This window comes from Ambystoma mexicanum, chromosome 6p, assembly GCF_040938575.1.
Source record: "Ambystoma mexicanum isolate Mex_15411 chromosome 6p, UKY_AmexF1_1, whole genome shotgun sequence".
NCBI classification, from domain to species: domain Eukaryota; kingdom Metazoa; phylum Chordata; class Amphibia; order Caudata; family Ambystomatidae; genus Ambystoma; species Ambystoma mexicanum.
Genome location: NC_090935.1, coordinates 1,344,071,124 through 1,344,087,941, shown reverse-complemented (window position 1 = coordinate 1,344,087,941; position 16,818 = coordinate 1,344,071,124). Strand labels below are relative to the sequence as shown.

The window sequence follows — 16,818 nt, the reverse complement described above, 5'->3', positions numbered from 1 at the left end:
GACAATTGACTGTCTAAAAGGAGACAAAACTGAACTTTTGGTGTTTGGCAGCCCAGGGGCAAGAGGCAAGAGCACAATTGGGTGACCGAATATCGATGTTTGTGTTAAAGATTGCCCCATTATAGTTGTCGAAAAAGTCACGACCTTGGGGGTATTTATAAATGCCTCTCTTAGCTCCAAGACACAGACCAAGTACTTATCAAGAAATTGCAACTACTAGCTAAGACTTCTCACGAATATTAAGCCATTCATCTCAGAGATAAATTGTGCCTCTATCGGCCGAGCCATTCTACTTTCTCGTCTTGACTATTGTAACTTTCCCCTTCTAGGAGCCAGCAAAAAGTGCTTACAAAGATTGGAAACGTTCCTAATCGATTCAGTTCTGATCATCAAGGGCATCTCTAGACAGGAACATATTTCCTCAGAGAGGGCATCACTACATTGGTTGCCCATATTTGCCCGTATTCATTTCAAGACAGCCACCCTAGTGCATACATGCATCCAGGGAACAGCCCCAGTATACCTGAAGTCCCGCATTGCTCTCTATAGTCTGAAGCGTGCACCAAGGTCAGCTAATTTGGGAACAATCTGCGCTCTCAGGTTTAAAAGGGCTGGGGGACTCAGCAGAGCCGTTCCCACGAGAGCAGCTCAATTGTGGAATTTGCTCCCAAGCTCGCTTTGTCTGGAAAACATTTTTAACAGCTTCCGGGCTCATCTGAAAACCTTGCTTTTCAAATAATTTAGGGTTCAAACTGGTATGTAGCAGTTGGTTGACCGGAACCAATCATGTGTCCCATTTCCTAATGTCCTCCTGGTGTTTGTGTTAGCGCCCGATGCCTGCGGTTGCCCGGTGCGGTATAAAGGATATATTACTCACAGTAATCGTATTTCTGATGCTTGTATCTGCTTAGATTAACATGCTCTACATAGGCCGACATCTAGTGGAAGCTGCAGAGTATTACAGTTTGTTTTTCAAAACTCAAGAAGGGACGTCGAATAGGGCGTGCCAGTAATATTATCCTTAGTGTGACGTCCCTTGTACCCATGATCCCCCACACGTGTAGGACCCTCAGATTGCATTTTTTCTGACATGAGGTAGCATGAGGAGTAGCTTGAGTAGAGAGTATCCAAGCAGATAAGATAAATAAGACCACAAGCATCCATGCGCCTTTTCTCAGAAGGGATGAAGGGCGGGCGCATCTCAATCTAAGCAGATACAAGCATCAGAAATACGATTACGGTGAGTAATGTATCCCTTCTGATGTTTGCGAAATCTGCTTAGATCACATGCTGTGCATAGATTAGCAATCAGTGTTAGAAGAATGAGGTGGGATGGGAGAAGGGTCATGAGCGAACAAAGGTCTTAGAACCGCTTGTCCCACTTGTGTATCTTTCTTGGAATGAGTGTCAATGCAGTTGTCCTGAGTAAAGATGTGAACAGAGCTTCATGTTGTTGCTTTGCAAATTCTAGCGAGACATTTGCAAGGAATGCCAGAGTGGCTCCTGTGCCTCTTGTAGAGCGAGCCCTGGGAGTAAAAGGCAATGGGCCTCATTCCGGGTTTGGAGCTAACCATGGAGTAATTAGCTCCATGGTTGCCTCCGAAACCGTCCCAAATCCGGCATGGTGAATGGAGTAATTACCGGTCCATTCCAGGGTTGTAGGGACCGGTAATTCCCCATTCACCTTTTTCCCTTCCCCATTCCCATTTCTGCCCCATAGGGCTCAATGGGAATGGGAAAGGAGGTAATTACGGCACCGTAAATTACGGTATCGTAATTACCTCCGAAGTACCTTTGCGAGTCCCGTACTTTACTCCTGCTAAAAGCAGGAGGTAAGGAAGGACCTGCAAAAGGGACCTCGGAATACGGAGGTAAGGGATTACCAGCATCGTCACCCTTACCGGTGCCGGTAATTCCTTACCTCCAACCTCGGAATGACCCCCCCCAATGTTTTAGCTGATAGAGAATAGCACAGTTGGATACAACTGACTATCCATCTAGAGATTGCAATCTTGGAAATGCGGTCGCCGCCTTTGCCTGGTGCGATGGAGACAAATAACTGATCAGTCTTCCTTAACTGTCTGGTCTTGTCTACGTAGTAGAGGACCGCTCTCCTCACATTTAGTGTCTAGAGTTTTATCTCAGCCGAGCTTTTGGGTTCCTGGAAGAAAGCCGGTAGCTTGATGGACTGGTTTACATGAAATTTAGAAATTTAGGGGAGAACCTAGTGTGGGTTCGCAAATCCAGTTTATCCTTATGAATAGAAAATAAAGGATCCTGCATGAACAGAGCTTGAATTTCACTTACTCTTCTTATGGAAGTGATAGCCACTAAGAAGGCAGTTTTATAAGTCAGGTGTTTTAGACTAGACTTGTGCATCGGCTCAAGGGGGTGGGGGGGGGGTCCCATGAGCTTAGCAAGTACCACATTAAGATCCCAACCTGGTGGCAGATTAGAAATTGGGGGGTGAAGTCTCTTTACTCCCTCCATGAATGTTTTAATAATGGGTATCTTCCACCACAAGAGTTAACTCTGTGAGGATGTGTAAGCTGACAAGGCCGCCAAAAGGACCTTTAGGGAGGTAAGTACCAACCCTGAGTCTAACAAATGGAGCATATATGTTAGAATGTGAGATGGAGTACATTCTAAGGGGTTGATATTCTTTGACTGGCACCAGATAACAAAACGCTTCCATTTGTGAAACTAAGAGTGTCTAGTGTTGGGCTTTCTAGCTTCTTTCAGGATGTCCATGCATCTTTGTGGAAGGTTGAGGTGGCCAAACTATGACTTCAGGAGCCATCCTGCCAAGTTCATTGAGTTGCGCTGAGGATGCACTGTTAGCCCCTCGTGCTCGAAGAGTAGGTTGTACCGGCACGGGAGTTTGATGGGATCGCACACTGCAAGTTTGCGCATGTGTGGATACCATGGTTGTTTCGCCCACATAGGAGCAACTAGGATGAGTGTCATCAGTTCCCTGTGGACCTTGTTCACCACTTTCCTCATCAGAGGGGTTGGTGGAAAAGCATAGGCAAATATCCCTGACCAATTCATCCATAGGGCATTCCCCTTGGAGCCTGGCTGAGAGAACCTGGATGCGAAGTTTGGGCATTGCCTACTTTCGCTTGTGGCGAATCGGTCTATAGTGGGGAAACCCCACTGAGAGAAGAGGTCTCCTACGACCTCTTTGTGTAGTCGCTACTCGTGTTCCTCTGGGAGGGATCTCTGCTCAGAGCGTCTGCTAGTGAATTGAGTTCCCCTGGAACATGTTGGGATGACAGGTAAAACTGCCCTGTTTGAGTGCCCATTTTCAAATTTGCTGGGCAAGCTTGGAGACAGATTTTGAGAACAAATCCCCTCCTGTTTAAGTAAAACATTGCAGTCGTGCTGTGCGTTAGGATCTGCACTGACTGGTTGGATAGGAGAGGTTTGAATGACCCAAGTGCTTTGAAGACAACCAGAAGTACTAGCAGACTGATGTGGTTCTGAGCCACCGTGTGAGACCAGAGACCCTGAGCTGTGTGGTGATGGTAGTGAGCTCCCCACCCTGCCAGGGAGGTGTCTTGTGACAACGGCCTGTATTTCTGGATCGTAGAAGGGTTTCCCCTTCGTAAGATTCTCTCTTGTCCACCAGCGAAGACTCTGTACTAGGGTTGGCGAAACGACCACCAGATCGTCCCACTGACCACTTGCCTGAGACCACCGTTTCGCCAACCATGCCTGCATGCGTCGCATGTGGGGAACCAGGTAAATGCAAGACGCCATCATGCCTAGCAAACGCATAGCTTTGCACACCTTTATTTGGCGACCCGCCTGATACTGAGCAATTTGCAACACATTTTTAATAATTTTCTCTGATGGAAAGGCCAACCCCTCTTGGGTATTTAGGAACTGTTTTGAGGTGCTTGGCACCAGGTTTGACTTTCTCGTTGATCGAGAAGCCCAATAGGAAGAGGAGGTTGATGGTTCTTTGAATTAGTCTGCAAATTAGGGGGGACTCCCATGTAATGAGCCAGTCATCCAGGTAAGGGTACAATGGGATTGCCTCCCTGCGTAGGTGCACTGCGGCCACCACCAGTACCTTGATGAATACCCTTGGAGCCAAGGCTATTCCAAAGGGCAACACCTTGAATTGGTAGTGCTGGTTGGTTATCTTGAAACGCAAGAATCTTCTGTGCGCTGGGAACATTGAAATCTGAAAATAGGCATCTTTCATATCCAATGTTGCCATGTAATCCCCCCTTTTTAGTGGAGGGATTACCTCTTGTAGTGCAGTCATGCAGAATTTTTGTGGCTTGACATACTTGTTTTCAGGGTGCAAATCTAATACTGGGCGCATTGTCAGATCTTTTTTTGGTACAAGGAAGTAGGTTGCATAAATACCCCCGTTTACCTGGTTGACCGGGACGACTTCTATGGCATCCTTTGCTAGCAGAACAGCGATCTCCACGAGGAGGATCTTTTGATGTTCCAGCGAGTGTACTCTTTGTCATGGAGGATGGTTGTGGGGGCGCCCTAGCAACTCTATGCAGTATCCTCCGGATACCGTGGACAGCACCCATCTGTCCGAAGTGATCTCCTCTCATGTGTTGGTGAAGGTGGAAATGCGCCCCCCTACTGGGGATGCATGGGAGGGGACCTGAAGCGGAACGTCACTGCTTGTTGGGTGGCGTACCACCTCTGGCGGGGCTGCATCTACCCTGTGTGCGACCCCTCGCTCCCCTCTGGGGTAGCCCTGTGAGGATTGGTTGTTACCCCATGAAGTTCCCTGGGTTTGGTAATAATTGGAACCCCTTTGGGAATTTGGGCCCTGAAAGCGGCGAACATTGTTGTTACCCCTCTGTCCAGAGGGTTTGTTGGCGAGTTGGCCAAGAGATTTCAGGGTCTTGTACTCATCTTTTGCCGTTTTCAAAGCTTCCTCAACTGCCTTGCCGAATAGTACATTAGGCTCCACAGGCATATCTGTTAGGGTTGCTTGGGTTTCAGGTTTGAAAGCTGACTGTCTAAGCCAAGCGTGACGCTTGATAACAGTGCCCTCAGTGATTAACTTTCCTGCATTATCCGCTGCATCAGAGTTAGTCTTTAACATGCAGCCTGAGACAGAACTCCCATCTGCTGCCACCCGAGCTAACTGGCTCTTTAAGGGCTTGTGTGCGGAGGAAATCAAGGCGGACATTTCCTCCCACTGATGGCAATTGTAGCTTGCCAAAAGGGTGGCCCTGTTCAAGGCATTTCAATAACGATATTGATATTTTGTGCTAGACTTCATGAGTTACAGCATATTTCTATATTTGTCTAGTAGTGTCTTGAAGTATGCTGCTGAGCAAAACAGACTCTTAAAAGATAAGAGTCCAAGTAGCCTTTTGCAAAGGCTGGAGACCAGATAATATCCACTTATGCAGCCCTAGTGGCTCATGCCTGGTGAGCCAAATGCCAATCTGCCAGAATGACTCCAGGGGAGCAGTCAGGAGTTCAGCCTGTGTTACCTTGGTGAATTGACTACTTCTGCAGGCAGACAATGTACTGCACTGGGCTTGAGGTATTGTCTGCACTTTCTATCAGAGTGGGGCTGGGAGTTGTGGTCTGCAGGCCAGGGGGTGTCACTGGGATGATTGGCAGCAGCAGTCTTGGGGAATCTGTCAACATGTGACTTAGGGGTCCTCAGAGTACCTCCCTCATCCATCGCCATGGCTTGACTCTGCATTCTGCAAATCCCAAACCCAATTTCTGGCTATCATCACTGAGGAAATGCAGAATACTCGAGCACAGTCACTTCTCTGCAGCACTGCAACACCCAGCGCTTATTTCAATCTAGGCGCATGCCTGCCAACTCCTTCCCTGTGTCGGGTGCAGTTGGTATTCACTGGAGGTACCCTTTGTCTCTGTCGTCACCCACCGCCACTGCTAAACCAGTCCATACCGCACTCACCAAAGCACAAGTCTATGGGCAAGTGGCTTCAAAATGGTACAAGCTCAGTCATGAGTCCGTTCTGTGTGGTAAGAGAAGAGGCAAACTGAAGCTTGGAAATCGCTTGCCTTTTTCCCACTCCAGCATCATTCTGGTGTCTGAATTGGGCTGCCAGTGCAGAATGGGATCGTAAGAGGCAGGAGAATTAAGGATGTATTAAAGCCCCTTACAAGTTCCATAGAAGGTTGTCATCTTGGTTGATGGCGTCCTAGCGCCCCACCCCTTTTCTCATTTAGGCATTTTATGTAAACTCCTTCCTACACACAGTGTGATAGTTAAGCAAGCACTCTTTACATTACCAGCCGAGGCAATTTTTCAGGATGATCACTTACCAGTCTGTGAAGGCCCAACTCTCCACTGCTTGTAAACCATTTTTTATGCTCTGGAGCATCTCTGCAGCAATCTCAGGAGCCTGCATCAAGTTCAGAACCTGAACAATTATGGAGGATTCTCTCAGAATCAGGCCAATCATAACGCACCATTCCAAGCAGCCAGCTTCCATAAAGATGTGCAGCAAATACCTACACAAACAAACAGCATAGGAGACCATTATATTTAAGTCATCAGTATAATGTTTATAAACAAAGCTTATAAAAGAAAACATTTTCATTGTTTAATAGACTAAGACTGGTTTACTTGTAGTTTTGATGACCAAACTAACCTGTGATAATTGATTTATGATTTCAGATTAGGGAGAGCGATCAGCCTGAGAACAACAGGAACTGACAAATAAAATGAGAGTCCCTTGATTATTTTTATGTTCTTTGACCTTAACGAGACTTTTCAGGCATTTAAGAAACCATTAACAATCTCTGCTCTTCAGGATCGGTAGCAGAAACTTCAAGATCATTCACATTGTGCGCACTGGAGTTGATGGCCATAGGATCGTCATTGTGGCAGGATGTGATGTCGATGAGGGTACAAAACGCGCTCGGCACCCCAAGATCTCAGTTGCCGTTTTTTCCCCATTGCACAGCCATGTTAAGATTAAGACATAACATTAACAGTTTGAATGCTGAAGGAGAGTCATTCTATAATCATAGCAGGGAGCTCATTAACCGTGCAGTAGGCTAGGAAGGCGATGAGGAATCTTTGGGAGGATCATCACTAGAAAGAATATTATCAGGGTTAAGTAATTTGATCTTCTAATGGATTGTGTCCTCCCACGGATTCCTTATCTCAGATAGTCTCCCACAGCATTAAGGCCATTACGGAGGAGGGATGTAGCAAACTGCATGGTGATTATGACACCACTTCTTGGAGGACAACCCTGCCGAAATGAGATTCATTTGTGGACAGTGTGTCCAGGCAAATGTTTGCATCGAGGACCACGTTGTCGGCCTGAGGGATATCCTCTACAGGTATCCCTCTTTGGAGAGCAGAGGTATCTGCCAAACCTCTACTGGAATGTTTCCTGAAGATTCATGGGATTTCCTTACACACTATGGTGTACCACAAACAAAAAAAGCACTATGCTTCTAGATATGGTTTGCTTCGTTATTCCTTTACCCGTTTTCGGGTCTGTACAACCAATGAAAAGCTTGTTTTCCAGGCTGGATTTGTCATGTCCTGATGATTTCGGAAATCCAAGCCCTCCTGAGGACGAGCTTCTGCAGCTCGTCTTCCTCTTTGGATGAAGGAGGTGCAGATAGAAGTCTGGCAGACGGATTGTCTGTGACAGGTGAAACTCTGATACACCCTTCGGAAGGAACAAGGGGGGCTACTCTAAGAGTCACCTTGTCGTTGGAAAAGACTAAAGCGTTTTACAGGACAGGGCCTGCAATTTGCTTACTCTCTTGGCTGGGGAAATGGCAACCAGAAAGGCCGTCTTCCAAGATAGTAGCTTCAGAGGACATGAATGTAACGACTCAAATGGGGAAGACATGAGAAAAGTTATCACCAAGTTTAAATCCAATGCCAGTATCATAAACGGTGTTGGAGGGAAAGTGTTAGTCCGGCCTTTTCAAAATTGCACCACCAAGGGGATTGAGAAGTATTACCATTGTTCTGGCATGTGCTTGAAAATAGAAAGCGCTGCTAAATATCCTTTGATGGTAGCGGCCTGGAGGCCCTGTCATGCCAGATGAAGGAAGTAAAACACCCTTGTGGGAAAATGCAGGATGCCATGAGGCTGAGCAATTGTTCAAAGTCCAGGGCTGGCAGATAGTGGGTGTTCTGGAATTTGGTGACCATCTGGAGGATGTGTAAAGCCCTCTCCGAGGGAGGGAAAGCATTGCCAGAGAGAGAATGCGTGTTGTCTCAGATGAATGTCAATGTTTGAGAAGGTGTTAACAGAGACTTCCTTAAAATGAGGGAGAAGCCCAACGTGTGGAGAAGGGGACAAGTGAGATTGTGTTGATCCAGGGCTTCATCCGGGGGCTGTGCTCTGATTAACCAGTCGTCTATGTAGGCAAAGACATGGACCCCCTTTCCTAAGAATGCACTACTGCCAACAGCTAGGTGAAGACCCTCGGGGTGGAGGTAAGCCCGAAAAGCAGAACTCGAAACTGGTAGTGAGTGTTGCCTATGATGAACCTCGGGTACTTCCTGTGCTTTTGATGGATGGGCACATGGAAGTAAGCGTCCTATAGGTCGAGTCACACCAACCAATCCTGAATTTCTGGGGCCTGAAAGGTCCTGCGAGATTGTTACCATCTTGAATTGGTCTTTCCTGAGGAACTTGTTGAAGCGCCTTAGGTCCAAGATGGGTGCAGATCTCGGTCTTTCTTTGGGACCAAAAAATGATTGGAGTACACGTTCCTTTCCTGTATAGGTACCAACTCTATGGCCCCCTTTTCCAGAAGAGAAGAAACCTCTTGCAGATGCATTAGGGTCTGGAACAGGTGGTGGTCTGGTCAGAGGGGGCAATCTGGAGGGTGCTTTATAAATGGGAGGCAGTAACCTTGGGAGACTACCTGACGTGCCCATGGGTCTGAAGTAATGTCGCAAAATTCATGCAAATGTTGTGACAGAAGCCCTCCTACCGGTGTAGTGTGGCAAAAGTCGTTAAGGTTTTGTGGCAGGGGCCGCACTGGAGGGGACAGACGCGGAAGGAGTCTCTTGTCTTACCTCTTCTACCTCTGGCAGTTCGAGAGAAACGTCTTTGACCTTGACAGGCTGTTCACCTTTTCATCCATAATTTTAAAACAAAAAGGTTGGACTGGCCACCAGGGGGCGCACGGATGAACGTCCTCTCCGTGTGAGCACCGCCCCCATGGTCCCAAAATAGCGGCATGAGCCCCCGCTGACGGACCCCCCCCACTGCGAAAGTGCGAAATCCTCTGGTCTGAAGAGACCCCCCCGCAGCGGAGAAGAAACCCGACGAAAATCGGGCCCGTTTTCACCGAGAACGAGGTGTTTTCAGGAGCGCCCGCCCGCTGCACCACAGGAGACTCAAGTGCGGCGGCTTCTGTGACGGACCTCTCTGGCGGTGACGGCCCGCGCCCCGGGCCTACGGAGAAGACCAGGTGCGGGATCCCAGAAAGGTGACGCCCCCCAGGACCGGCATACGAGCACGGGGTAAGTGAGGACCCCCACCGCGAGATTCCGCGGCGCCAGGGCCCGTGCCCCGGCGGCACCGCGTAACACGCGCACCCTCCTCACTGCTGACGGCGCGTGTGGTGAGTTGTGCCCCGGGAACCGGACACGCTCCGAATAGAGCAGGGCGTCGACCTCTGCAGTTGCTACCTGCTGGACCCGGACCCCTATACTGGTGCTGCTGCCTCCGGCCCCACCGGGGGTGGCGAGGTGCTTCTACACACCGGGCTGCGCCAGATCCCGGCGGTGAGCCCTGAACCACGGTGCACGGCCCCAGGCCCCCCTCCTTGCTGTAGAGGCGGGGACGACCCCCCTGGAGGCTGAGAAGGCCGCGAGACGCCGCATTCAGTGAAGGACACAATCCATAACACGGTCTACATAAAAGACTGATCTCCACGTGACCATTGTTTCTAACTGCTGGCTGCCCTGGCATACGCTCCCTGCGCCAAACGTTACACTGAAGGGACAAGGGTAACCCGCTAGCCCAGCACTACATACGGGACAACCCCCGCCTAGGCACGCTTCTGGACCATGTAAACCCTGCGTTGGGGACACCAAACACTTCCCAAACGTCGCGCTCTACGTGCAACGGATTCCCAGCAATCTGGCAGGGAAGGTCTCAACGGAGGTCGCCTAGAACGCACAGGTGACCCCAACCCTGGGTGAGCATAGCAGTAAAACCCTGCCCCGTGACCCCCCGCTGACCTGACCCGAGGAGTTGGCCCACATCATACGAAGTGCCGAGAACAAACAACAACACTGAGCCTGCCACCCGTGCATCCTCCCAGAGGGTAGGGCCCCCTATCCAGGGGCGTGTGCCTCCTCTAACCCGGGATTTGGCGCCACAAACTGGCCAAATTCGCCTACGGACCATCCCCCGCACCCTCTGGGACCATAGACACCATGGCCACGGACCCATCGGAGGCAGGTGCTGCGGCCACCAAAGGAGACATTGCCACTCTATTGTCTGAAATAAAAAACATGGGTGCCAACCTTGGCGGCAAAATCGACAAAATCACCCAGAGAATGGACAGCTTCGAGGAACGTTTGGAAAGCGTGGAGAATAATCAGACTTCAATTGACACCCTTGAAACTCAGATGGATGTACGAATCTGCAACATCGAGAAAAGGGAGGTCGAGGCAAGGCTTAAGATGGATGACCTGGAAAACAGGGAAAGGAGAAATAACCTTCGCTTTTTCGGCATTCCGGAACGTGATGGTGAAACTGAGAAAGACCTCAGAGACGCCATTCATGACATCATCAAAATACTAACCGCTGATGAAGACATTGATGAACCTAAGACTGAACGCATACACAGAGCTGGAGGACCGCCTGGCGGCCCACGCTCTGTACTGGCCAAATTCCACCGATATCAAGACAAAGCCAGAATTCTTGAAAAAGCCAGGTCTGGTGGCCCGCTCACGATGGGGGGCGCGCAAATCACCATTTTTCAGGACTTCTCTTCGCTGACGCTAGCCCTAAGACGCCTTTGCAGCCCCCTGACGAAATGGCTGAAAGACCAAGACATAAGGTATAGATGGGGATACCCTTTCTCGCTTACCTTCGAGCATGGCAGCAGGAAATTGATCCTACGCTCCGAAGAAGAAATCAAAGATTGTATCGCCGATCTCCTTGGAGCGAATCAGGGAAGCAAGGAGAGTGACGACGGCGAGCGCCCGGGAATGCAGTGGGAACTCCAGGGCCCTAGGCGCAAGAGGGTAAAGGGATCAAGGAAATATAGGCACCCCAACAACACTCCCGAGCAGGACTGAGCCAAGGGACCCAGGCGAAATTTGAGCTGACCACAGCCATAGCCACAATAAGCGGCGCTGTCTCCCGCGGAGATCGTTACATGGCGGACCCCGCCGAATGGATGCCGCCGCTGGCGGGGCATCCCTCCGGGCCGAAAAGTGACGTGAACTCCCGCGGAGAGACCAGCAAACCACACGTAACGTTGGAATTTTTCATTTGCTTGTTGTTACTGTTGTCGAAACTGTATAACGTTTGGGGGAGGGGGAAAGGAGATGGGGGCTCACCCTTAAGTAGTGATGGGAAATCTGATTGGGACCGTGGGACAACGGTTCCCACTGATGGTCCGCCAACGGACCGTACGTTTCCACCTAGTCCGTTCCGGACGCCGTCAACGGCTGCCGACGCAGCACACCCTATTCCTACGCTCAAACGAACGCCACCGACTATGGTGGGACATGAGAAATGGGGAGAGCGGTAACGAACACTTGGGAAATGTACAAATAACTCTGCACTCGCTTCAAGGTGTCGCATTTGCGATGACACAGGGTACCCGCAGGTCTTTCCGGACTCTGGTGGTGAAGGATTCCAGACTACAAACCGCCAATGGCATCACATGAGAAGGTCAAGGGCAAGGGTCTTCTCAGAATTGGGTCAATCAATGTGAAGGGACTGAACTCTCCTACCAAGAGGTCACTGGTACATAGAGAATTTCGAAGGTCTGGCATAGACATTCTCCTCATCCAGGAGACGAAATTTGCGAGGGGTGAGGAGCGGACAGTTCTGGGGACTAGGGGAGGCACGGAATTTTGGGGCTCTGGCCCGCTCAGAAAGGGGGGGTCGGAATCCTCATTAAGAAAGGAGTTGGGTTTGAATTAGAGAAGTCCTGGTCAGATGTGAGCGGACGAGCCCTCTTGATTGTGGGAAAAATTGCAAGGATTCAGGTCACGATTGCCACAGTGTACTCGCCCAATACCGGACAGACTGCATTCCTCAGGAAAACGATTCCCAAAATAGTGCTGGAAACTGCAGGCCATCTCGTGGTAGGAGGCGACTTCAACCAGTGGATAGACCCATCTGTAGGCTGGAGACCAGGCAACCCCGACACGCGGAACCAGCACAGAGGGGCCCGCACTGAATTCGCAGCCCTGATGGAGTTATACGATCTACGTGATGTATGGAGAGCACAGCACCACGACGAAAAGGGCTTCACTTTATACTCGAACCCTCATGGCACATTCACGCGCATAGACTATATATTCCTCTCGTCTGATCTTGCGAGGTCCACAAGCCACTCCAGTATAGTTCCAATTACATGGACAGACCACGATATGGTACTGGCAGACGTCGATTGGGCTGATCTGCCTGTCGCCGGAGGATCTTGGCGCTGCAATGAGTCCCTTTGGACTGATGTGGTTTTCAGAGGTGAAATGGAGACCGAGATTGAAGAATATTTCAGGACAAATGATAACGGAGAGGTCTCCAAACAAGTGATCTGGGAAGCTGGGAAAGCTACGTGGAGAGGCGTGCTAATACGCGAGGGTTCCTCTAAAAAGAGAGAGCGGAGGATTGTCGAGAACAAGCTACGCAGTGAAATATACCAGCTGGAGAGCGAATTGAGGAATGAAACAGAAATGGACTCCGCCAAACTGGATATGGCCCACCGCAAAAGAGAAGAACTACGACTGGTAGAACATGGCCAGGTGGTGCGGAAATTGCAATTTCTGAAACAGACATACTATGAAAAAGGTGACAAGGCCGATGCACTCTTAGCTGCCAGGCTCAGGGAACGGAGAGAGGAACGCAAGGTTAAGGAGATATCAGAGCCCACTAGCCCCACGACCCACCTACCTTGCTCAATACCCGAGCGTTTTGCCACCTTCTATGAAAATCTATATACCTCCGAGCTGCTATCGGCTCATTCTGACATAGCGTCCTATCTGTCCCCAATTACCATCCCTACAGTAACGCAAACAGAAGCCGAACTCCTTGATAGCCCCATAACTGAAAGCGAAACGAGAGATGCAATCAAACGACTTACATTAGGGAAGTCGCCGGGCGAAGATGGCTACACGGCCGGCTTCTACAAGACCTTCGCCGATCAATTGTCACCCTTCCTCACGGAACTCTTTAACGAGATAGTGAGCTCTGGGACCGCCCCAGATTCCTTTAAGAAAGCCCTCATATCCGTCATCCCTAAAGAAGGTAGAGACCCCAAACTGTGTGGATCGTATCGCCCCATTTCCCTCCTCAATCTGGACGTGAAGATTTATGCCAGGGTATTGGCTGCCAGAAACTTTAATGCCCAAACTAGTCCACTCCGACCAGGTCGGATTCATTCTCGGCAGGCAGGGTGCCGACACCATGCGTAAGACTCTGCACCTTGTCCACGCCGGGCACAGTCTTCAAGACGACCCGGCCCTCCTTTCGATTGACGCGGAAAAAGCTTGCGACAGGGTGGAGTGGGACTTCCTGAGTGCAGTCCTCCAGAAAGTAGGAATAGGCCCCAAATTCCGCGATGGGATACGAGCACTATATGCCTCTCCCAAAGCATCAATCTTCGTTAACGGAGAATACTCCAGGTGGTTTGAACTGCAAAGGGGGACCAGACAGGGATACCCGCTCTCAGCGATCCTGTTCGCACTTTCCCTGGAGCCTCTGGCACAAAATCTCAGAGACTCCCCCCGAATAGAGGGAATACGGCTGGGAGGGACCGAATACAAAGCAGCGTTGTACGCTGATGACATCCTTCTACATCTAACCAGACCTATGACCTCAATCCCTCATGCCATAGCCCTAATAGAAGAATACGGTCGGTTCTCTGGATTCAAAGTGAATATGTCTAAGTCCATCCTCTTTCCCCTCCAAGGTGCACCGGTTGAAAATGAGGCAAAGTTCCTCCCCCTTGGGCTTAAAATAGAACACGTGACATTACAATACCTAGGTATAAAGATTACTAGAACCCTAGGTGACCTCTACGAGGCCAACTTCCCCCCGCTTCTCCGAAGCTTTGAAAGAGATCTCGAGAAATGTAGTAAACTGGCGATCTCATGGCTGGGGCGTATTAATGCCGTCAAGATGGTGTGCCTCCCTCGCTTTCTATACCCCTTCCAGATGCTACCGATCGTGATACCCAATCAATTCTTTGTCGAGGCCCGAAGGACCATGTTGCGGTTCATCTGGCAGGGGAAGAGACCGAGGATCTCATATGACACCCTTATTCTCCCCACAGAAAGAGGAGGGGTGGGTCTTCCTGACCTAAGGAATTATTATAAAGCTACCCAGTTGCGCGTCCTAATCCCACACCTTAGGGACCACAAACACCTGCAATGGGTCCAGATGGATAACCACTATATGTCCCCCGCCACAGTGGCAGAATGGCTTTGGTCCCCATACCAACGGGTGCAGAGGAAAATCAGAAAACATCCCATATTGACTACTATATGGAACATATGGCGCACCGGGAAAGAGATGCGAGAAGTCACCACCTGGCCATCCCCGCTCAGTCACCTATGGTCTCCTGGCGTAAATGACCATATTCCGAACCTGGAGCGATTCCAGTCATGGTACGAAGCGGGCCTCGAAAGGGTAGGACAACTTCAGAGAAAAGACTCGTTCATTACACTACCGGACCTGACAACGGCGCTGGGGATAGGTATCTTATCGACATTTCACTTTATCCAGCTAAAAGGGGTGTTGACAAAACCTGAATGGAGAGTAAAATTGAGAAGAGAACTCACCGCCTTTGAGAAACTTCTGGACTCCAGATCAGAAATGAAAGGCCTCATATCCGTGATGTACCAAACACTCTTAGCAGCAGGAGGTGGCAACACTGAACCCCTCAGAGCCAGATGGGAAAAAGACTTAGGCGAAGAGATACTCCCCGACCAATGGGACCTGATGTGCAGAGCCGCACCCAAATCCTCCATCTCCAGCCAGTACAAACTTCATGCAATAAAGCTCCTACATAGATGGCATTATGACCCACTTCGACTCTCTAAAATGTCCCAATCCATGAGCCCGAAATGCTGGAGGAGGTGTGGAGAAAATGCCAACTATTGGCACATGTGGTGGGGCTGCCCGCACATCAAAGTGTTCTGGACTGAGGTTTTGGGATGGATTAAGGAGATAGATGACATTCACAGGGAACTCGACCCACACCTTGTTTTGTTCGGCCTTGAAAGAGACGAGGAAGAGTGGCTCCGGGTGAAAGGCCTGGCCCCCCAGCTGTTGTTGGCGGCAAGAGCCCTCATAGCGACCAAATGGAAGTCTCCCCTGATCCCAGGGAAGGCCGAGTGGATCAAAATCGCTACAAACATTTATGTGATGGAAACGATCACCGCCTCCTTGCACAATAAATCTGCGAAATGTGAAACCCTATGGATGGACTTCAAGAACACGTATATCTCACCCCCTTCTGCCCCCCAATCAGAGGAGCCTCAAAGCCCGACTGAATGATGCCATGCCCAAAGGACAATACAAAATACAAACAGCGAGTCACCTAAGTCCGGCTGCCAATATCTTGCAATGCTTAGCCCTGTGCCAACCGCACGATACCGATACCAATGTTTGATGATTGTATTTGTGACGTACAACAAACCAAGTGGGGGGGAGGGGAGAGGGTGGGAAGGAAGTACGGCAAACAGCCAATGAAACATACTCAGGTAACTGGAACTGTCGCACGACTAAAAGACTCTTGGTATATTGTTTTGATTTGCATCTCGTGCCCGACTTGCCCCCCTGAGGGATGTGCAACCGTGTTTATGTTTAAGCAATGTTTGCATTTTTCTATTATTTGTAAAACCAATAAAAATAAAATTTAAAAAAAAAAAAAAAAAAAAAGGTTTGCCCTTCCATAAAGTGGAAGGTTGAGCAGGCTGCCTTATCGCCATACTAGAGGACTTTGCTGCAGTGTTGGACATGGCAGTCATCTGCCTTTTGTCCAAATAGATGTTGGCTGTCAAAGGACATGTCCAGAAGCGTCGCTTGGACGTCCTGCACAAACCCCGACTTTGAGCCAGGCGAATCATCGCATGACAGAACTCGCAGTCAGATCTCCCGACACAAAAGTCCTAACTGCAGCGTTTGGTGCATTGCTTGCTTTTCATCCTGCACTATGTTGAGGAAACCTTTCATCATTTCACCCTCAGGGATGTGCTCGGCTGCCTCAGCTATCACAGACCTAAAAGTATCTGTGTATTCAACAGTGCACATGAAGCATTAACTGCTTTAAGTGCCATCCACCAGATGGGGGGCCCCAACCTAAGGAATCAGTCACTTTAGCCATCATTCACATATATACCACATTTGTATGGGCTCCATTTGTATGGGCTCTACGGTCTCCCCTGTGGGTATTACACCTCAGCAGAGGTGTCCAAGCCACTTGGGTCATGCAGGGCTAAGGCTAAGTCAGGGAGCCTCTTTTCCTTATCCTGAAACTCTTCAGGGTGTTGAGGAAGGCCCATGGGTTCGTGTCCAAAGGGAACAGCAATGTCATCCTCATTAAAAATGCCCTGTAAAGAGGATATAAAATCCCTTGTAGATTTTGGGATTAATCTACCCAAAG

At 49.6% G+C, this 16,818-nt stretch overlaps 1 protein-coding gene across 1 annotated transcript in view; it reads right to left on the bottom strand.

Moving 5' to 3' along the window:
• The window catches only part of RIC1 (RIC1 homolog, RAB6A GEF complex partner 1), a 1,165,874-nt gene that overhangs the window by 13,227 nt on the left and 1,135,829 nt on the right, over positions 1 to 16,818 (bottom strand). The window contains exon 25 of the mRNA XM_069626020.1: positions 6,298 to 6,486. Within this exon, the coding sequence (XP_069482121.1) occupies positions 6,298 to 6,486 (189 nt within the window). The remainder of the gene's footprint in view (positions 1 to 6,297; positions 6,487 to 16,818) is intronic.